Below are 22,500 nucleotides of genomic sequence, written 5' to 3'. Positions count from 1 at the left end.
CTTTTTTCATCATCATCATCCTACCCAGTGTATCCCACTCATAGAAAAACTATAGACAGGGTCTACGGAGGGAAGGACGGCGGAAACTCATACCCATAACGGAGAACGCGGCCAAAGTAGTCCCCCGGCTCGAGAGAGATAAAGAGACGTAACTACATGGGAAAGTTAAATTAAATGCCTATAAATAAAATAATAAGTAGAACCAACTATGAAAAAGGAAACAAAAAAACTAATAAAGAAATGAGAGAAGCAAGAGGACAAGAACACCAAAAGGTAATCTAAGAGGACATTAGTAGTCTAAAAACATGGATATGGAGCATCCAACTACCCCTATCCATAGTCAGACCCTTAGAGAGGTTTAACTCATGCAAGTCAACTCTTATTTGCTCATCCCAAGTTCTCTTGGGTCTTCCTCAACTCCTTTTACCCTCTATTATAATGCTTTCTACCCTCCTCATAGGGGCGTCGAAAGTTTTTCTCTACACATGTCCAAACCACCTCAATCTATTTCCGCGCATTTTTCCAGAAATAGGGGCTACCCCTAGTTTGTCCCTAAACTCTCGATTCCTAATTCGATCTATCAATGTGTGCCCACACATCCACCTCAGCATGCGCATTTCTGTAACTACCATCTTATGTTCGAAAATGTTTTTTACAAGCCAACATTCAGTCCCATATAGTAGTGCAAGTCTGATTGCCGCCAGGTAGATTTTTCCTTTTAACTTGCTTGGAAATTTCATATCACATAGCACTGCGGTGGCTGCTCGCCACTTGAGCCAACCTGCATGTATACGATGATTTACATCTCCGTCAATCTCTCCATCCCTTTGATAGATCGATCCAAATACTTGTACTTGGTCGTACTTTTAACAACTGCTTCATAAATGGACACCTCTGGTTCTCCTACCGGTGCTGTCCCACTAAAGTTACAGCGCAAATACTCGGTCTTTATATGACTAATGCGCAACCCTTTACCTTCTAAAGCTTCCCTCAACTCATCCAATTTATTACTAACCTCCTCTCTAGTTTCTGCTACCAGCACTATATCGTCAGCGAATAGCATACACCATGGCACCGTCTCCCAAATAAATTTAGAAATCTCTTCTATAATGACAGTAAAAATGAAAGGGCTTAGAGCCGATCCCTGATGTAGTCCAACTTTAACCGGAAAAGGCTCTGTTTCCCCATTGGTGTTTGAATGTTAGTCGAAACTTTGTTATACATATCCCGTATAGCCTCAATGTACACTGAAAAAATACCTCTAGCCTTGAGGCTATCCTAGATGACACGTCGTGGTACGCTATCATACGGTTTCTCCAAGTCAATGAACACCATATGTAGATCCTTCTTTCGCTCCCTATATTTCTCCATCAGTCTCCTCAAAACATGAATTGCCTTAATGGTTGACCTTCCTGGCATAAAACCAAATTGGTTATCTCTAATCACCGTTTCCTGTCTAATTCTCCTCTCTATCATTCTTTCCCGTAATTTCATTGTGTGGCTTAGAAGTTTGATACGTCTATAGTGTGCTATTCCTCCATTCTTCTGGCATCTCATGTGTCCTCAAAATAATATTAAAGAGGTTAGTCAACCAACGAATGCCCTCTTCTCCTAAACTCCTCCACACCTCAATTGGGATGTTATCTGGCCCGACTGCCTTGTTCTCCCTACCTTTTTGAGAGCTTCTCCTACTTCTTCTGTGGTAATATCAATCATTGACCCATATTCCAGTGGTCTTTGGACATCAGATTTTTGATTATCCGCCTCCTTTGGCCCCCTAGACTCATTGACCATCTGGTTTTGATGTCCTCTTGTCTCAGGAGAACTCGTCCTCCCTCATCCTTGATGTATTTCACTGCCTCTAAGTCTTGCCGCTGCCTGGACCTAGTCCTTGCCAACTTAAAAATCTGCTTCTCCCCCTCTTTGGTATCAAGTTTCCGATACAAGTCCTCATAACCACGGTTTTTTGCCTTCGTTACTGCTTTCTTTGCCGCCTACTTTGCTTCTTTATAGCTCTCTCTCTTTTCTATCCTATCCTCTTCTTCCGTACATGCCATAAGTTCCCTAAATCTCTTGTTTTTATCCTTTATCTTCTTTTCCACCTTATCATTCCACCACCACGGCTCTTTGAACATTTTTGGTTTACCCGACGACACCCCCAAGGTCTTTTTTTGCCACTTTTCTAATAGTTTTTGCCATGTTCACCCACATTTCATTCACATCCTCTGACTGACTTGGGAAGCCCAATAAACTTATCTTGCTTAACAGGGTTGTGACCATATCTCCTTTGAGTCTCCCCCACATGATTTTTCCCCTGGACTCGACCTTCTTCTCTACGATTTTCTTACTCATCCTGAAAACCACTACTAAAAGCCTGTGTTGGGTGGGCATCTCTGTACCCAACACCACCTTACAATCCAAGCATGAGGCCCGATCTCCCTTGCGCACTAAGAAATAGTCAACTTGGGTTGCATGTCCGCCGCTCTTATAAGTGATCAAATGCTCATCTTTCTTTCTAAAGATAAAATTTGCTATAATTAATTCTTTTGCTAGCGCAAACTCCAGCAAACTCTCCCCACTCTCATTCCTTGCCCCCAAACCAAACCCTCCATGTACCGAGTTATAGTTGTCTGCATCTCCGCCTATATGTCCGTTAAAGTCTCATCCTAAGAAAACATTCTCATCTTCCAGGATAGTTCTCATGAGGTCTCTTAGGTAGAGGTGTTCATTCGGGTAATCGGGTCGGTTTCGGACGGGTGTCATTCGATTCGGTTGTATTTCAGATCGGTTATATTTCGGATCGGTTATATTTCGGATGCGTGTTGCGACAGGTCATACTCGGGTCGGGTCGGTTAGTCACGGTTCGGTTGAAGATCGGTTATTCGAGCTATCAGGTTAGCATCAGTTCGGTGTCGGTTGAAGTTCGTGTCGAGTTTCAATCGGTCTCGGGTTGTCATCGGTTAATAATTGGTTTGGTTTTACCGGATTCAGATCAGATTCGGGTATTTTTCAAGTAGAATTCGACTACAAATTACTAATTACTATTGATCGAGCTAGTATCAGATTAAGTTGTTAGTCATTTTTTAATTGATGATAAGGTTCATTTATTTAAAGCAAAATAGTGAAAATGCAAATCAACTAGTGATCATTATTACATTGTTACTTTTACTTGTTTGACCGGAAATTACAATTATAGAGTTCTATCAATTTTCATATAATTTGATTAAAAGTAGTTAATAAACATTGACCATTGATTATTAACTCTAAATATATGAAACCATGTATTTATAAAATTTATTTTATTAAAATATTTATGACTTTATTAGAATAACTAATAAGATGATTGAATATGATTCAATCATACTTCTATGTAAAAAATTGGCTCAAGTTTACAGTAGTTCGATCTAAATTTCGTTTGGGTTAAGTCGTTTTTAGCCAGATCGAGTTCGGTTTTGAGCATGATTCGAGTCGAATATTACTGGGGTCAGTCACTATTAAGTTCGGGTGATCTCGATTAATAGTTACGTGTCGGTTAGAAAAATCGGTTACAGCTCGGGTTCAGTTTTCTCATTTTCGGTTGTCAACCGGTTCGGGTATTGCTTCGGGTCGGCTAATATAGGTTCGATAAAACTAAAAAAGAAACACATTTTCGGATCGGTTTACTTTTGATTTCGAATCGGACTTTCGGGTCGGGTCACTTTTGAACAGCTCTACTCCTAGGTTATCCCAGAATTCGCACTACACCTGCTTATCGAGCCCAACTTGGGGCCCGTATGCACTGACAATAGATATGATCTCTTCCCCCACTACTATCCTAACTGGCATAATCCTTTCATTACACCTACTTACTTCAACTAATTGCTTTAGGATATCATTAGACACTAAGATGTCAACCCCGTTACGTTTGTAGTACAAAGTTGCATACAACTTATATTCCTCCTAACATTTTGCAACAATTGCTTTTTTGGCTATTATTCATCAATTGATCTTAGTTTGAATTTTAACTTTTTAAAAGTTAAAATATAATCAAGTAAAACATGTTTAATTGTTTCAATTCAAAAATTATTAATATTAATTTTTATTATTTTTCAGTATGTATAATTATATATTGACATTTGAATTAACTAAATTTTAAATTTAAATTTGTCACACTAAATTTGAATTAATTTTAAATTTTCATATAAAATTATCATTTCCAAATAAACATTAATAAAATTTTATTATATACAACTTAAAGAAAAAGAGATTAAAATAACAACCAAATAGTAAAATATAAAATTTAAAGTGGGTGAGTTTGTCGTTGAAAGATATAGAAAATAGGATGTATGTTTGGCAAATAAATACTATTAGCTTGAGCGGTTGGATGAAGCGTTTGACTTGGACAAGCTAAAAATGTTAACTGATAAGCAAATAAACGTTCAGTAAAAACTATGTATTATAGATGCAAGGTATATTAGAAGAAAAGTAGGCTAAAAAATTAAAAACCAATGTATTTTAATTTGCCGTAAAAATCACTTTTCGGTTGGCTTAAAGATATTTAATAGAAACTTATATTAGCTGTTTGACCAATTAAAAAACAAAAAGCTAAAGCCAAGAAAAAGTCAATTGCCAAAATAGCCGGTCTCCCGAGAGAACCCCATGTTCTACAAGACCAGAATTCCTAGAATAGTCCATGTAGACTAAAAACCTTCGTGTAGTATCAGAAAATGCAATTACACTGATTGTAAACAGTAAAACAGAAACAAGATCCAAACAGTTGGGTATCAAGAAAATTCATTTTGTGGGCTCAAACCCAGAACTTTACAACACATTATCTAAGAGGCAACATCAAATTTAAAACATCATCTAAATTTATGTTTAAGTTGCCCATCAATAACCAAATACCAAACATAATCAACAAGTAACAAAATTTCGAGTAACATATCTTTTAAGTTATTCAGTTCTCAGCTGCTGCACCATTTGTGGTTGCATCCATAGGCTGCGCTTCTGCCGACTCCTCAGCTTCCGGCTTTTCACCCTTCTTGCCTGCAATATTTACGCACACAATTTAAGTAGTCTACATGAAGAGCATAATGATGTTCTTCGGAATCGTTACTCCAAGTTACACATTCCCTTACCTTTCTTCTTCTTCCCACCACCTTTCTTCTTAGTTTTTGTTCCCAATGCTAACCAAGCTTTGATTTCAGGGTCATCAATTGTTTTTGTTGACTGCAGCTCTTGTAAAGCATGGGATGTCACACGATCTGATCCATTCGGCATGAGAAGAACAGTGAACTTTATATGCGCAACTAGATCACCTGCAGATTCAGCGCTAATTGTAAGCTCATGGATAAAGCAACCTACAGATGATCAACATCATTCACTAGTAGATAGGAGTACGCGGGGCAGATGGGTGCTGTACTTACCAGGCTTCTCATGAAGAACAGGATAGGGTTGCAATAAGTCGTGGTTGACACATTCTACCAGACCAAGGCGAGCCTTCTTTTCCTCCAAAGCCCTAGAAAATAAGCCCGACTGCATTTTAGAACGAAAACTAGCAGACATGTTAAAGATGATATGTAACAGCACTGACCTTGCTGTAAACGGCATGATAGGGAATTTCTGATTAATTTCACTGAATATAAATCTTGAAGTTTTCATCTTCAAGTGATAATTCCTGTCCACGGCTCTTTTGTAGATGGTAGTTTGCTTCTCATCGAACATTTTAGGCTAAATCCACAAACACCAACAATTTGAGACATGAAAGCCAATACACACTATTTGCAGACCAAACTTGTAATCCATAACAAATTTCAACCATTACCTTTCCCTCACCCGTACTTGCAACTATATCAACAGCATACACTTCATTCTCCTCAAATTCAGCATCATCAACTCTTACTTCCGGATTTGTTACACTCAATACAACCTTGTTTCCATCAATCACAAATTGTTTCATCTGGTGACTAAGCACACCTTCAACAATTTTGCAGTCATAAGCCGCAGCTACTTTCTGGATAGCTTCTGTAACATCCTTGTTCTGTAATAACCAAGAAGTGCAGTAAGAAAACTGATTCAGTATATGTATTCGTATTCTTATTATTATTATTAAAAAGGAAGGAATCTTTCAGTTAAAGATAAGCAGAACAGATCAGACAAAAAGAAGGTAGATGGAAATCCAGAAGCGGAGGAATATACACACATCAATAGTGAAACAAGAAACATTGTAATCACCTAAGTAGAAAAATTAGATCAACTATTATTACCAAGATATGATAAAGAACCAAGAATTTTATTAATCTTTATGCGACAGAAGCACGACCAAAAGTCAAGACTTAAAATCAGATAAATAACTAGGTCCGCATGGAAAAACTATATTCTACAATCATTAACCAACATTACCTAACATACTACTTTTCCCAGCCACCTAATGTCTTGCATGAACATCATATGGTAAATTAATGGATTACTAATCAAGGGTATACTCCAAGTGAAGGATTATAAGAATCAAAGCAATCGTAGAACTACAATCTACAAGTTCAATAATCCTTCTGCTTAAGACAACTTTGAATTAACTCCACAAGGATATGCAATCCGTACAAAGCTGGATACCTAAAACATTAGGTTTTTAAAAGATAATAGAGTTGCCACCATGTTACTCATTGGTAAAACATGTAACAAAGAGTTGCTCTATCAGCGTAACTATGACAATAAAGCTTCATAGGATAAATCATCCATATAGCCAAGGCTTTCATCATCATATAGAGCAAACTTAACCTATCTCCGTTTAATTAGAAATACTTTCAGTATGGCATGCTTTAGTAATGCAATAATCACTGACACGGTGCCAATAAGTATAAACGGAATACTTTAAAGGATGAAATCCATACCATACTATAGTTAGCAATAGCAATGAGGAAAACAAATGAAATGCACGATGCTCCATCAGTGTAACTATGACATTAAAAGCTTCATTGGATCAATATCCAAATCGCCAAGATAGTTATCATCACACAGAGCAATCAACCTAGCTTAGTTTCACTAGAAATAATTTCACTTTTGCTTGTTTACGCAATGCAGTTAGTACAATCACTCACATGATGCTAACAAGTAAATACATGATGCTCCATCAGTGTAACTATGACTTAAAAAGCTTCATTGGATCAACATCCATATCGCCAAAACAATTAACATCACGTGGAGCAATCATGTCCAACAATGAAAATTACTTTTGAATGATTTCAACCAAACAGGGGGAGGGTGATGGATAAGAACTTCAATAGGGACCCCCTTCAAAGTCAAAACACGATAACACCAACTTGAAATAAATCATATACTATTAAATTCTTTTACCAAAAAAAACACCAAGGGTGACACCAAGGAAAAAAATGAACTTGAGCTTTAAAAATGACAGAAGTGATAACAGCCTTGTACCAAACATTAAGATTATCAAGAGCCAAACACAAACAAATGTAGCCAAAGCAAGGATAAAAGGAAACAACACTAAGAAGTCTGATCTGATAAGCCTTTCCTTTGGCAGAAAAATTTAGGCAACAGGAAAGCATGTTATCAGAGCAACAAATAGATAACATCGGCAAAGTTGCCTTATCCTAAGACTTAGACGCAAACCCAAAAAACAAAGAAGGGTAACACCATGGAAACAAATGAACTTGAGCTTTAAAATTGATGGGTCTGAGTCATCATACAGATAACTAGATGCCAGCTTCGTACCAAATATTATGATTATCAGGAGTTAAACATAAACAAATGTAGCCAAAGCAAGGAAAAAAGGAAACAACACTAAGCAATCTGATCCAATAAGCCTTGCATATGGCAGAAAATTTAGGCAACAGGAAAGCAGATTATCAGAGCAATAAATAGATAACCTCGGCAAAGTTGCCCTACCCTAAGACTAAAAAGCAAAATCTACTCCAAGGCCCTAGGACAATACTACAGAAAGATAAAAGGTTACGGCCTTGAATAACATTGACTTGCAACATGGATGGATCTCAAATGAGATTGAAACTGGTGTAGCAGACTGTTAATTGTAATTTAAGGCACATTCAATACTTCGCGCACATGTAGCCAAAACAAAGAAGAATGATACAAACACAAAACAGTATCAAGAAAGCTTTGCATTTGGCAACACAATATAGGAAACAGGAAAGCAGGTGATTAGCATACAAGATTGATCACCTCGGCAAAGTTTCCATTCTCAAAAGTCACAACATAAACAAAATTAGAGTCTATCACTCACAAGACTCTTAAAAAGGAAATTTACATCTCCCCATGTAGGCAGACTGGAAACAAAAGAAAACAGCATGGCTGGATCACTGATTACTTTGGTAACTTTGCTCTTGTGTGATGCACCGACTATTATGGATGTCCCATCTATAGTGATAGTCCGACTTACACAAACAAAACAAACATTAGACCTTGCTCAGTTTTTTTACATGAAAACCATGATTACAAGTAACGTGTGAAAACGGAGACAACTATGCAGCTGACATGCAAGTAGGCTATGATCTTCCCATCAGTGTAACTATGACAAAAAAGAGCCTCATCTGGACCTTCGTCCATAGCTTTTTGTGATGTTCATCATACAGGGAAAGGACCAAATAGACGAAAACACAAGAAAAAATTTCTGCTGAAAAATGACAAATTTTTGAAAAAGTAAAATGCAAATCAAATCAATCTCTTCAGGTAAACATTTGTAAGCAAAACCATTTTTTTTTTTTTTGAGGAGATACTAATTTTTAAATCAAATGCTTTCTACTGGTGATTGCGAACATGAAAGGTAAAAAGAAGAAGAATCACATTAACACAAAGAGGGTTCTAAAAAATGATAGCTACATGATGACGGTATAACCTAAATAAACATCTATAGTCAGCACCTTAAGTCCTAGCACCTTAAAGCCACTTAAGATCTTTACATTCACAAGAACAGGTAATCATAGCATTAACACAAAGAGGGTTCTAAAAAATGATAGCTACATGATGACGGTATAACCTAAATAAACATCTATAGTCAGCACCTTAAGTCCTAGCACCTTAAAGCCACTTAAGATCTCTACATTCACAAGAACAGGTAATCATAGCATGCCACAGAAGCCATAATGTCCGTGAAGTGAGCTAGCCTTTCAGCCATTAATTTTCTTGGACATCAACCACTAAGATAAAAACTAATAATACATAGCAAGACATGGTTGATTAAGAAAGGTACAAAATTAATTAAAAGACAGACGCAAATACCTTCTTCCCAGGCCTGATAAGCCTCATAGCCACTTCAGCAGCAGTGTTTGCTGCAGCAATAACATCTGCTTTTCTACCGGTTACAGGACCATCTTGAACTACATGTGTGTGCGCAACCACAGCAATAAAACCATCAATATGGCAACCCATATCACTGCATTGACAAGCACTCAACTATCAATAATGATAGCCAATTCCTCGGTTCATTTTTTCGAAAATTAATTAAGTGGAAGTGTAAAAAAGCATCCGGAAAGCTTACATTTTGACCAAATCACCTTCTTCGAGCACAGTTTCATCACTTGCAAGAGGCGAATAATGACAAACAACGTTGTTGACAGAAATGCAAGTTGGAAATGCTACACCTCTCTCAATCTTCTTTTTCACATTCTTGTACATGTTTCCAGTTTGCCTATAAGAGTCAATAATTACACCCATCAATAAGAAGTATCGCTGCCAATATTTTCAATAAATACCTAAAAAAACCCAGTGTACAATAGAAGAGCTCAAAAAACTCATGTACTTATTCCACGACTAGACATGAGTTGTTACAACCAATATTCAAAAACAACCACCATTTTGCATTCAAATGAAACTTGCAGAAACCTTAAAGATAACAAAATGGATTTAGAAGAACTTACTCCTGGATAAAAGAATCTCCCTTTTCACAAACATCAACGATTTTAGCTTTTGGCTTACATTCTGATATAACTAATTGCAAAGCTCCTGCAACACATCGTCGAAAAAAAAGATTAAAAATCGAAGCAATGCATGGAAATGAACAATAAATTTTCATTCCAACAATATAAATTGAAGAAGATAATACTGTTAACAATGTCAGCAGCGCTCTTGTATTTGGTAACAACTTCAGGATAAGTAAGATCCAACTCTCTCTCTTCGCGCTCTTCGTCCGACATGGTTCCGATATTCAATACCACTCAAATGTCAATACGATTCTCACTTTCAATCACTGAAATTAGAAAAAACAACAGATAAGAAATAGTAATAAAATTCAACGAAAGATTGATCGAAAAACGAAGAAATGAGAGAGAAAAAGAAATTTAGGGTTTAAGAGGAAGGGGGAAATGGGTACCAGTGAAGAGCAAGGATAGATGGATGGATGGATGGATGAATGGCCGGCTACTGAAGAAAAAGGGGAGTGTAATTAGGGTTTCAAGGTGTAAGAAGTGAATCCGGGTTAACCTTTATATAAAGAAGACAAGAGGAGGCCCAGATAGATCAAGTATTTGTAGTGTGTCTTTCTCTTGTAAACGCCACATTTTCAGTTTTAAGGGTTTACTTCCACCTTCACTCACATTTGTCAGTTCACACTTGACATTTTAAGCCGTACTCCCTCTGTTTTAATGTGTTATTCTCGAATAAAATTTACGAATTTTAGTATTAAACTTTAACTACTATTTATCATCAATTTATATAAAAAAACATGTTCATACTAAATCTTAATAGATTTTTCTTAATATATATTTTCTAAATATCAACTTTTTATAATTTTTAAAAACTCATACTTAAAATTATTTTACTTTTAAATTTGCATTGAGATTTGCAAAAAATTAAATGGGAAGAACAAAAAAAAACAGGAGAAGTATTTTTTTTTCTCCCTTTGTCATTTTACATATGACAAAATTAAAAGTCTTGCTAATATATCAATTATTTTTTTAATGATTGTTTAAAATTGTATTTGTCAAGTGAAAATACTTGCTAATTTAGAAACTTTTAATGTTGGTGCATAATAGAATAGTATGGATCAAATCCATATAAGACTTTCTCATGACAAAAGAGTTTGTTACTTAAAAAAGTTAAACAGGATCTAATTTAAAGGTTGTGGTTGTAAACTTTAAAAAAATATGGTAATTACCTAAAAATAAGCAAATTTTATATGAAATTATCTTATTGTGAGACGTGCTCATGTAAGAAGCTTAAGTTTTAAAATGAGTATATTTATATTCAAAATAGATGATTTAATTTAGTTAATTGGATTATATAACTCTATTCAGAATTGTGTTATGGTGAGAGTACTTAAAGATGTATTATTGTGCCCATTTTTATATGTGATTATTGGGTGTTTGTTTGTGGTTAGGTCATGAATTCATAAAGGGACATTAAAGTGTCTCTAGTATAATGTTTTTGTGTCTATTCCTGTGCATACGAAAATTGTTGTGTGATGTATTGCTCATGAGAAGTGATTAAATATTCTTAAGTTCACATAAGGACAAGATTACTATGATAAATAGTAAGTACAATTTTGAGATGGTGTAAAATTAAGAATTATTTAAAAAGGTTAATGTTGAATTGATATAAGTCTACATAAAGAAATCGACTAAGAAAAGCTTCGAGTTACCCAATGGGGATACTTATAGTTTGTTCCCAAGGCTAAGGCTCCTATGGGGCCACTATGGATATGCATACTTTACCTATGAGGCTATAATGACCCGAATCTGAGCGGCAATATTATAAGAATGAGATTGTCTTAGGGTTAGTTTTCCAATGTGCATTCATCCAACTTTTAAATATTCTGGTGATTCGAAAAGGACGAGCAACGTCTTAAGCCAAAAGATTATAATTCGAGATAAGGATGAGTCTAACACTTTAATTGAAATCATGAATAGAAATGAAGGGTAGTATCAACGTTCAACGTAGAGCCCATATATGTTTGGTTGAACTGCATATCAACTTTCAAGCCTATATATATTGTGTCTTGTTTCTTGTTCATCCACCTTTATTCTTTGGTAGGATTGCATATAATATCTTATCCTCAGATGACGACTAGCAGGACAATTTGTAAGATGGGTTATGGGTATGAGATGTCCTTTGAATTATTAGTCTTTCTTTTAAAGAGGCTTTATAGGCTCTTATGATACAATAAGATTAATTAAGAGGTTTGTCTTTTATTTTTCTGCTGCTTGATTTATTACGTTTTTATCATCTCAATAGATATCTCTCTATCTACAAATGACGATCCACAATTTCCCCTAAAGCTTCTTTTAATTGTTTATATCTGAAAGTAATAGACTGTGATACCAACCTTATTTTATAATTATATATATGTATTCGAATTGCTTTTATCCGAAATATTACAATATAATTTATTTTCTCTCTTCTTATTTTGAGTCCTTCAACATTTTCATCTTCGGTTTTAAATTGTTTTTGATTCTTAATTTCATCTTCATATTTTCTAGTTTGTAATAGCTTAGATTTGGGGTTTAACTCTAGCATCCTTCAATCATGGAGCAGGTTTCTTTCTCCCATGTTCACTTCCACCACTATCATTATTTTAGATGAAACCACTTAGTTCTATAACTTGTTACAATCATGGGTTGAACTAATGATTGAAGATTTTCACTTTCATCCTTGTGACAAAGATTCAAATTCAGGAAAAATAATTCTTCTCTCATTCTTGAAAGTAGGGATTTTAGAGTCTTACCCTCGAATCAAAAAAACACAATTGGTGTATAAAATACAAAATATTAAAATAGAATAACTTTTAGGTTTATGTGTATAAAATACAAAATATTAAAATAGAATAACTTTTAGGTTTACACATAAGCATATACCATTTGAGATAATACTTCCTTTCACATGCACTAAAGAAAGAGATAAGAAACATACAACCATATGAAGCTTGATTTCACCCAATGTAATAATCTTCCTAGGGGATTGAGCTATTAGCCTACTACTACCACCCGTGAATGCCATTTTTCGACTCGAAAAAGAACCTAACTAAACACTTTTAAGTGGTTTATCTTTTTTTCCGACTTTAGAACTACTCGTATATGAGCAATGGAAGAATAATCACTCAAAAGCACTAAGAGAGATTACCCCATCTTCAATCATATCATAATCAGACGAAATTTGCTTAGATCATCCAAAATAGCACTATTAGTCGAGCAAACTTTTGAAATTAAGACCTCATCTTCCCGTCTAAAGATATTTTGGCAAGCACATCTCCACCAAGATACGACTTTCATGGAGACATTGTATTTAAATTAAACAATTTCGCCTTTTCATAGTGATTCTAATAGCCAATGCAAAGGTTTGCCTGTTTTTAGTAGAAGGAAACCATATCAAGAATCAGATTCAATGAAGAGAAATAGCAATCATAAATTGGAGCATCCTTTGCCTTAATCAAGCTCTTTAACTCTTGAGAAGCAAACGACACCCTAAAAGGACATGAGAATCTTGCAGAAAAATGATTTAAAGCCTGCTTACACCAATTAGGTTTGCTAACCGAACTTGAATGTACCTCAAAATATGTGAGTTTGGATTGAAATTTTTGAACCAATTAATTAGATGGGTTAGCTGAGGAGACTTTTCATCTCTAGATGCTGATGTAGCGATTAAAAAGCGACAACATTATACAATAGAACATCGAGATCAACGAGAAAGACAAGTCCATACAACTATCATAGATAATAGAATTACAACAAGCAACTAAAAATAATTTTGGTTTCTACAATGAATGGGATATAGCATATAGGTATCAAAATACAAATTCCAATTTGTTAGAAAATTTCCCAACTCATCTATAACTACACACCTAAAAAATTAACTTCATCAATGTAACATAAAGTTCACAAAAATAACAATGTCATGGATTTTCCCTTGTTTCTTGGGCACCAAAATCTGATCAAGCTGCATATCACATCATACAAGTAGGTCAAAAAATGTTTAAACTTCCTACAAAGCAATACCGGTGCGAGGCTTCCTCTCCGGAACTCATCAAATAACTCTCGTAACTAAATTTATGACGGAAAACATTTTTATCGTCGGTAATTTGGAAATGAAAGTCAGGACACCCAATGGAAAGCAAAGCACAAGAAAGAAATTGAACAAAACCTCATTACAAGGGTGCACTCTGCAAGAACCGCTTCTCGTACAGTCCAGTCACTTGATCAGCAACGGCCCACATAATAGCCTGGCCTGGTGGAATTCTCATGAGTCTTGGCAATAATCCTTTCCACAACGCTCGTAGCCCTTCCTCAACATATATTGTTCTTATCGCATGAATCATACCTGTGTACTTCACATCGCCCCCGGATTTGCTTTGTGCCATTAGTCTGGTTTTCACGACATCGAATGGACCAGTACATATGGGGCCCGCTGTCCCGGCAAGAAAGCCTGAAATCATAGACTGCCATGGCTGGAGAACCTGGCCATCACCTTCTTGCTTTTTCCATAAGGCCTTGTCAAATGTGTATTTGGCAGTGAACATGGCTGCTTGATTAGTTCCATTGCGCATGACCGTCGGAGCAGCACCAGCCCACAAACCCAAAATTCCTTCTTCACGTATTGTCATGCGAGCACAATGTATGGGACCCTTGTATTTCAAAAGTTCAGGACTCAATCCTCTCTGCTGTTGTAACCTAATTTTTACAACCTGTATTGCAGGAAGAAATTCGAAAATATTAGCCACAGTTCAAAAATGCCAGATAAATTTGATGCTGAAATGACGCCGTGATAGAAATGAAAAGTCCAAAGTAGCACATCAGTCTATACTTAGAGCATCAAACACAATAGAAAGTTTCCACCCATACATAACCATGAAGTGTGTTCCTACCTACTAAGCTTTTCTGTACTGTTCAAGAAATCAAAATGTTGGGATACAAAGAAATCTAAGATCGCCACTCGCCATTCAATTCGTTTTGATAATTGCAGTTTGATTCTCTCATTCTTAAGTGTTTTTTCCATCAGATTTCCGGTTTCCTTGCGGTACATCTTTGTCAACCCAAATCTCCTTCCACAGTCAGCCTGTCAATACTTCATATCGAAGACAAGTATAGCAAAGATAGAAGATAGTTTCTTTCTAGATTCCTCAAAAGAGAACGCTTTCTTGTTGGCATTGAAAAGTTCAATCTGTTCATGCAACTGCTAGCCACAAGTGTATCATGCTTGAAACAGTGAGGGACTTCTAATCTTAGTTATTTAGAGAATATCATTCTCAGTGGTAGAAATTTGCTATTGTCAATCGTAAAACGGTTGCGTTTGAAAAGAAGAGAAAGTTTTTATAGCCAGAAGCCCGTAATAGTCAAAGATGATGATAATCACTAGAACTAGGAGAATTTTGGGAATTTTACTTGACACCAGCAACACATTTGAAGGGCAATTAGGAGGCATTTTATCACCCCAAGGGTTGTACATCCAACCTCTCCTCACTCCAACTAAAACAGGAGTCTCTTTATAGGCATTGGATTGATGTTAGTGCTGGCTCAAGGAATCCAATTCTTGGGGGAGAAAATATCGCTCAATATAAGCTTTTTAGCACACATCAACTGAAAGTGACATATCAGTTAAAGGAAGGTTAAAATGATGCCATAACTTTCTCTGTTCCGGACTCTAAAACAAACAAAAAAAAGTTTTATGAAAACAGGATTCAAAAGCTTTAAGGAAGGGGGAGACGGCGCAAAACATCATATTAACAATATTACATTGATTTATATTGACACCTCCACAAACAGCTTCCTTTATAAGGACAGCAAGGTTAACAAATACAACTTAAAAAGAAACAAGCAAGTGCGATTCAAACTTCCAAAGGTGCAATTTGACAGCGTGGACAAACCTGGAAGCGGCATGAAGAAGATGGGGACAATACACACAAACTTGCGAATATAGCATGACAATCCAATATGCCCTTTTAGTAAAGATAAAGAAGAGCTAAGATTATCATCTAATATTCATACATAGCTTCAAGCCGTTTTCTTAAACTATGATTACTTCACTAGCAATTCAATACATCCATCAAGTATATACCGGAAGGTGAATTCAAATCACACTGCACATCATTCACAATCAAGTCATACAGCTCCTGATATGATTGATAGCACCTTACATTAGTGAAGGTGAAGCAAATCCATGCGGAACATCTGCTAGGGGCGAGCGTGAAGATGCACAACAAATCGCTTTCGTACGGCTGGTGCAGGTTTAAATTAAAATGCAACCAAAAGGAAGCCTCAGAACATATTAGATACGAAAATGTCGTAGTGTATTCTACCTCCCTTCCAATTTCATTTCTCCATTTACTTCTGAACGATCAAATTACAGTAAAAAGTGATGGGCAAGCAGGTTCTTGCTACATTCATTTACTTGCATACATTTATCAGTTATTCACACATTACAAGAAGCTTATAATTAGACCCAAGAGGTTATCGAGAACATGCTTATAAGTTAAAAGAAGCTATTAAACTAGCTAAGGCAAACAAATGTGAATTACACTCTTCAAAATTGGTCCATAATTGAACGTCAAGCAAAGCAAATTCACCCAAAGGGACTACTAAGGAATGAAGTAATTCATCCAATAATGATGTTGAAACATCTGAAGGAGCAGAAGCTAAGCTGATGGAAAGCAAGAAGGTGAAGCTATAATCAGCAGCTCAGCTAAGCTGCTGGAAAACAAGGCTATTAATCCATCCTTTACAGGTGTACAAATAGTTGTAATAGCTTAAGTTGAGTTACTTATTATCCAATATGAACTAGTAAATATGTTACCAGCTTATAACAAATTCTCTTAGAAGCTCGTTATTAATATATATGCTAAAGATCTCATAGGTTATGTTATTCAGTCATCACACACCGTATAAATAGGTTTTGGTAGCACATATTCATTGAACTTCATGGATCAGAAATAAAATAATAAAATATTGATGCATACTTCTGTTTCCTTCACGTTTGTACTACAGAAGTTTTTTCTTCAAGCAAATTCATGGATCTTTTTTTTTCTTCTATTCTTAAAAAGGGGAGACAAAAATTTCAAACAAGAGTTGAGCCTTTTACAATGTATATTCATTAGTTATCCACATAGACAAAAAGGGAATGGACTTAATAATCCAACAACCAAAGTAGTGTTTGTGTCCAGAAATGTGATTTTGCATGAAAGATTCTTTTCTACCAATATCAAAACAACTTCTACACTAAAGCAATTCTTTTTACACGTTTCAAGTATCCAACCTGATTTTCCTTTATATATACCCTCTACAAGTTTATGTCCCATGTTCAAGGTCAAACACAAACATCGACTCACTCTACAGAAACTATTGGCACATCAAAAAGTTTCTATCTCACATTCCAGATTAAACTCACACTCACTCAACAAAAACATTTGACTTATCAAATATTATTCAACCTTCTACTACACATCCATAAAACTCACTTAGAAGTTAGACGATCACAAAGTGATCCCATAGCTCTAGGAAACTTAAACAATTACAAATGCAATATGACAGAATCTTTGCATTGTTGCAATTTAATTCAACATCAGGCTTTGTCAAGTCAACATCAACAAATAGTTGCTAACCATAGGCAGTATGTCAGGGCAACATGTTATGAAACAGCAGCTAATGAGCTTCCCTAGGTTGAAGCAATGCAAAAGGAGTTATATGTTTTAATTAGAAATGAAACATGGGAATTAGTTACACTTCTAGAAGGTAAAAAGGCAATAGAGTGTAAGTGGGCTTTCAACGTAAAAGTCAAGCATGATGGCTCATTGGAGAGGTTCAAAGTTAGACTAGTAGCTAAAAGATATGATTAGAAATATTAAGTTTACATTGAAGAAAATTTTTCACTTGTTGTCAAGATGATAAGAATTCGATGTAACATTATTATTGTTGCATCCAAAAAATGGCCAATAAATAACTTCGATGTAAACCATGGTTTTCTACATGAGGACCTACATGAAGAAGTATTCTTGAAAATGCCTAAGGGCTTTCCTAATCCAAATAATCAAGTTTGTAAGCTAAGAAACTCTCTCTATGGACTAAAGCATACTTTAGACAATGGTTTGCAAAACTTCATTAAGGATATAATTAATCCTTGACAGGTTATCCTTTTATTCTTGAAGAATATTGATGATTACATAACCATAGTAGCAATTATGTAGATGATGCTATCAAGATTGGAAATAAACGAGATTTATGAACTAAAAACCCATCTAAATCAAACTTTTTAGCATAAAGGAATTGGGTTTGTTGCATTATGTTTTAGCAATTGATTTTAGTTATGACTCCTTTACCGATGAGCATGACGCTTTTATCAAAACATGGTGTTCCTCTTTCTGACACAAGTTTATATTGGACTATAGGAGTATTGTTTTGCATGTTCAATTTCTAGACAAACACCAGATCTCTTATTTACTCTCTTGTACTTCCTAAACACTTACTTCAAGCAAACACCTATGAAGATAAATTAGAAAGCTCTAAAATATACTCTAAGGTATATTCATGGTACATGTGGTCAAGGTATTATACTAAGGGTTGCTGACAGAAACTCTTAAGATTTTTCAGATTAGTCATGGTAGATTCAAGGAGATCCATACTAGGCTATGTCCTGTTACTTGGGAAATCAACAATAAGTTGGAAATTAAAAAAGCAAAGAACAGTTTCTAGTTTAAATTCAAAGGTTGAGCATCTTGCTATGGATGTTGATGTTTGTGAAGTAACACGGGTAATTCGACTTCTACATGATGTAAGAGAGGATGGTGTTCAACCAGCTACACTACATAGTGATAATCAATCAACCATTTCGATAGCAAAGAATCCTTTTTTTCCATGACAAACACTGTCATTTCACAAGAGATAAGATATTAGATGGGTTAATATAACTCAGACACTTACCCACAAAGATGTTTGAACAAAAATCTTCCTTTACAACTATACATGTAGTTGTTGTAATAATACAGTTTTGGTCATGGTGGCGGCAAAGGTAGCAAAACAGATTTAGCCATTAATGCACTTAATTTCGCAGTGAACGCGTACAATATTTCGGTTGTTATAAACTCAAAAACCTTCACATTGCGGTGATGCAAATTGTAATAGCTTAGGGTGGATTACTTCTTATCACACGTGTATTAGTAAGTTTGTTACTAGTTTATATCAACTTTTTGTTAAAACCTAGATATTATAATAGTAAAAAGGTGTCAGCAGACAGTAGTCATTGAGCTTTATGAATCAGAGATACATTGAGCTATATTTTTGTTTCCTATACGTTTGTTAAAGCAACTTTTCACAAATGACTACGTGAATCAGAAATACAATATAAAAAAATTGATCCAAATTGCAATATTTCTGTTTCTTTAACATTTGTTCTATAAAACTATAGTTTCCATAAGCACCTTTCCACAAATAACCAACCAGAAAATACAATAAATCAAACTACTCCCATAAAAAGTAAGAACCACTAGTTTGGGGATCTCGTGCAGCATAAAGAATGTATCTAAAAGGTCCCACACAAACACCCATTTGCAAAAATTAACCACAAAATCATCAATTTGCAAATGAATGATACAAACTTTCACTAATTTCTCTATAGTAATATAATTATTCTATAAGTTAGTATTATCTAGGGATATTAGTAAATTATTCTAGGCCAAACATATCTAAATTGTGTTATTCATGGTAATTTTTTTTCAAAATTAAATAGGAGTACAATTCAATCTCCTCAAATAATCAAAATCTATAAAACTAACGACCCAATTTTGAGAAAATAAGAAATACCAACCTCAAAAGGGGTGACAATAACGAGGGCTTCAAGAACACCAGCACCAAACCCAGAAAACAAACGAGCTTGATGACTAAGTTTACCAGTTTCAGAATCCTTCAAAGCAGTCTGAAGAACAGCATTAGTGCCCATACGAAGGGCATATTTAAGAGTTAAATGAGTAGCAAATGGGGTTAATCCCTTCCAAAGGGCACGTACACCTTCAGTGTTAATAATTGTTGAGCCACAGTGAGTAATTCCCTTGTAGTTACCAACACGATCGAGCTGTAAACGCGTCTTGATAACGTCAATGGGTTGTAAACAAGAAGCTTCTACAATTCCTCCGATTGACCCAGATATGGCTTTCATGTAAGGTGGAATTGTTACTCTTGTTGTAATTTGGTTTGAATTTTGGTTCTGGGTTTCTGCCATTGTTGATTGTGAAGAAAGGAGAAGAGTTTTTGGTTTGCTCAAGTGTTACCTCTTCTCCGATCTTCTTAATTGAGGGGGGAGGAGAACAGAGAAAAGAATAATATGGGTTAATCGGATATGGTTGAGCATTTAATAGTGCATCCCTTTCAATTACTAGCAAAAGAAAATGAGATGTTTTTTTATGAAAAAAAGGTAGAGTTTAAAAAAATAATTTTTAAATAATAAAAATATTATATTATTGAACAATAAATTTAATCTATCTATCTATAATCTATAATTTATAAAGACTACTAATGAAAACTACTAATGAAGAAACGAGACTGACACATGTCAGACTCTCTCATTCAATATTTTCCCGCTCAATTATGCTGACGTGGCAGCTGATTATTTATTGAAAATCATTTCTTAAAATACTAGAATTTATTTAAGGTGCAGAATAAGATTTAGACAGCTTTATTATTTCTCAATATGATTCTTATATTATTTCAAACTGAAATGTGACTAAAATGTTAATCAATATCAATTTTCAATATGATTCCAATATTATTTCCAAAATAAAAGAAAACAATATTTTAATATAACAAAATTATTTTCCAAATTTGTTTAATAGCTGTAGAATAATATTGTTTCTAAATTTATAGACATCTATAATTTATAAAGACTACTAATGAAGACTACTAATGAAGAAATGAAACTGACACATGTCAGACTCTCATTCAATATTTTTCCGCTCAATCATGCTAACATGGCAGCTGATTATTTATTGAAAATCATTTTCTAAAATACTAGATTTTATTTAAGGTGCAGAATAAGATTTAGACAGCTTTATTATTTCTCAATATGATTCTTATATTATTCCAAACTGAAATGTGACTAAAATGTTAATCAATATCAATTTTCAATATGATTCCAATATTATTTCCAAAATAAAAGAAAACAATATTTAATATAACAAAATTATTTTCCAAATTTGTTTAATAGCTGTAGAATAATATTGTTCCTAAATTTATAGACAGTGTAAATTTTTGAATAATATTGTGAAATTGGTAGAATAATGTGACTAAAATGTTAATCAATATCATTAATTTGGTAAGTATGTTAAAAATGATACAATATACCAATGAAGAGACGATTAGGACACATGTCGACTTTATAATAAAAACTTTCTCGTTCTTTTCATTTTCTTATTAGGAAAATATTTTTTAGCATATCATGTAATATCTTTCTGATTAGATTTATTTAATTGATTAATTACAAAAGATTTTAAAACTTTACCTTATTTACTAACTTTTTGGCATATACAATCATCTAAAATATGAAATATCTTTTAATTACAATGGATAATTATCGAATAACATATTAATTATTTATGTAAATTAATAATTTTTATTAAAATTAATTTGTAATAAATTAAGAAAAGAAAATAACTTTTAAAGTTTTTCATCAATAATCCTATATATTACTTACATGACTATATTAAAAAACTGCACAAATTAAATAGATTACACATTAATTATTTAAGTAAATAATAATTAATAATTAGGATAAGATATCTGTGAAATAAATTTCAAATGATAATTTTATCACCTATGTTTGACAAGTTTATAATACATAAATACTTAAATTAAGTTATATGTTAATTATTATAGTAAAAAATATGTTCTTTAGGCTTAGAATATATTTTAAGGTTTTACAAAGACATTGAAGATTTAAATTATTTTTATATTATTTTTTATGTGTAGAAATTTTCTATTATTTTATGTAATTACTTATAAACTATATTATTATTTAGTGCATAATTTTATGGTTATGTTTTATCTAATAATATATTAAGAATATGAATCTCAATTTAATAGTAATACTTTTACATTTTTTTAAAACAAATCAATTTGTAGTTTCAATATACTTAAGAAATTAAGAGTCATATAATAACTTAATTACACATATAATATTACTAATTTTATATTCAAAAAATTCATTAATCGTGCGTGGCACGGGAATCTATCTTGTGAAGAATAAAGTGCGGGTCATAAAATTTTAAAATATATAAAATAAAGATAATGAAAGAATTTGAAAATCACAAATATTAAAAGTAAAATAAAGTTAATGAAAAATATTTGAAAACTAAAAATATAATAAAATGTTAAAATAAAGTTAGTGAAAAGTATGTGAGTACTATAAATATTAAGAAATATTAAAACTAGGATGATTAAGACTAATAAGGACCAAAATTATAATACTCCGTCCAATTTAATAAAAATGGGACATTTACTTTTTGACATTATTCACATGTTAGTCTTAATTTGTATTTTAGTCTTTAGCAATAAATTAAAACATAGTCAAGTGAATTGTTTGATT

The 22,500-nt window shown here is 33.9% G+C and overlaps 3 protein-coding genes across 4 annotated transcripts; all 3 read right to left on the bottom strand.

Annotated features, from left to right (window-relative positions):
- Positions 1–2,142: 2,142 nt before the first annotated feature.
- Positions 2,143–4,922, bottom strand: LOC130803670 (uncharacterized). Its single transcript, XM_057667873.1, has 4 exons — positions 4,885–4,922; positions 4,636–4,717; positions 3,780–3,939; positions 2,143–2,642 (listed from the first exon to the last, which is right to left on the bottom strand). The coding sequence occupies exons 1-4, from the start codon at positions 4,920–4,922 to the stop codon at positions 2,143–2,145; spliced, it is 780 nt and encodes a 259-aa protein (XP_057523856.1).
- LOC130804765 (ERBB-3 BINDING PROTEIN 1) lies at positions 4,757–10,549 on the bottom strand. The gene is made up of 10 exons (XM_057669341.1): positions 10,322–10,549; positions 10,055–10,198; positions 9,870–9,954; positions 9,491–9,640; positions 9,232–9,385; positions 5,804–6,019; positions 5,573–5,709; positions 5,406–5,497; positions 5,118–5,297; positions 4,757–5,025 (listed from the first exon to the last, which is right to left on the bottom strand). Exons 2-10 carry the CDS (start codon positions 10,143–10,145, stop codon positions 4,937–4,939), a joined length of 1,194 nt encoding a protein of 397 aa, XP_057525324.1. The 5' UTR covers positions 10,146–10,198; positions 10,322–10,549; the 3' UTR covers positions 4,757–4,936.
- Positions 10,550–13,620: 3,071 nt separating this feature from the next.
- On the bottom strand, positions 13,621–20,362 carry LOC130804764 (mitochondrial succinate-fumarate transporter 1). Of its 2 annotated transcripts, XM_057669340.1 has the most exons (3): positions 19,732–20,362; positions 14,083–14,623; positions 13,621–13,878 (listed from the first exon to the last, which is right to left on the bottom strand). In XM_057669340.1, exons 1-2 carry the CDS (start codon positions 20,140–20,142, stop codon positions 14,087–14,089), a joined length of 948 nt encoding a protein of 315 aa, XP_057525323.1. In that variant the 5' UTR covers positions 20,143–20,362; the 3' UTR covers positions 13,621–13,878; positions 14,083–14,086. The 2 variants fall into 2 exon arrangements, with proteins under 2 accessions (XP_057525323.1, XP_057525322.1); XM_057669339.1 differs by having other exon boundaries at positions 13,621–14,623.
- Positions 20,363–22,500: the final 2,138 nt, after the last annotated feature.

Source organism: Amaranthus tricolor, chromosome 17 (assembly GCF_026212465.1).
Source record: "Amaranthus tricolor cultivar Red isolate AtriRed21 chromosome 17, ASM2621246v1, whole genome shotgun sequence".
NCBI classification, from domain to species: Eukaryota; Viridiplantae; Streptophyta; class Magnoliopsida; order Caryophyllales; family Amaranthaceae; genus Amaranthus; species Amaranthus tricolor.
The sequence above is the reverse complement of the archived record's forward strand: the minus strand, read 5'-3'. Positions and strand labels throughout refer to the sequence as shown.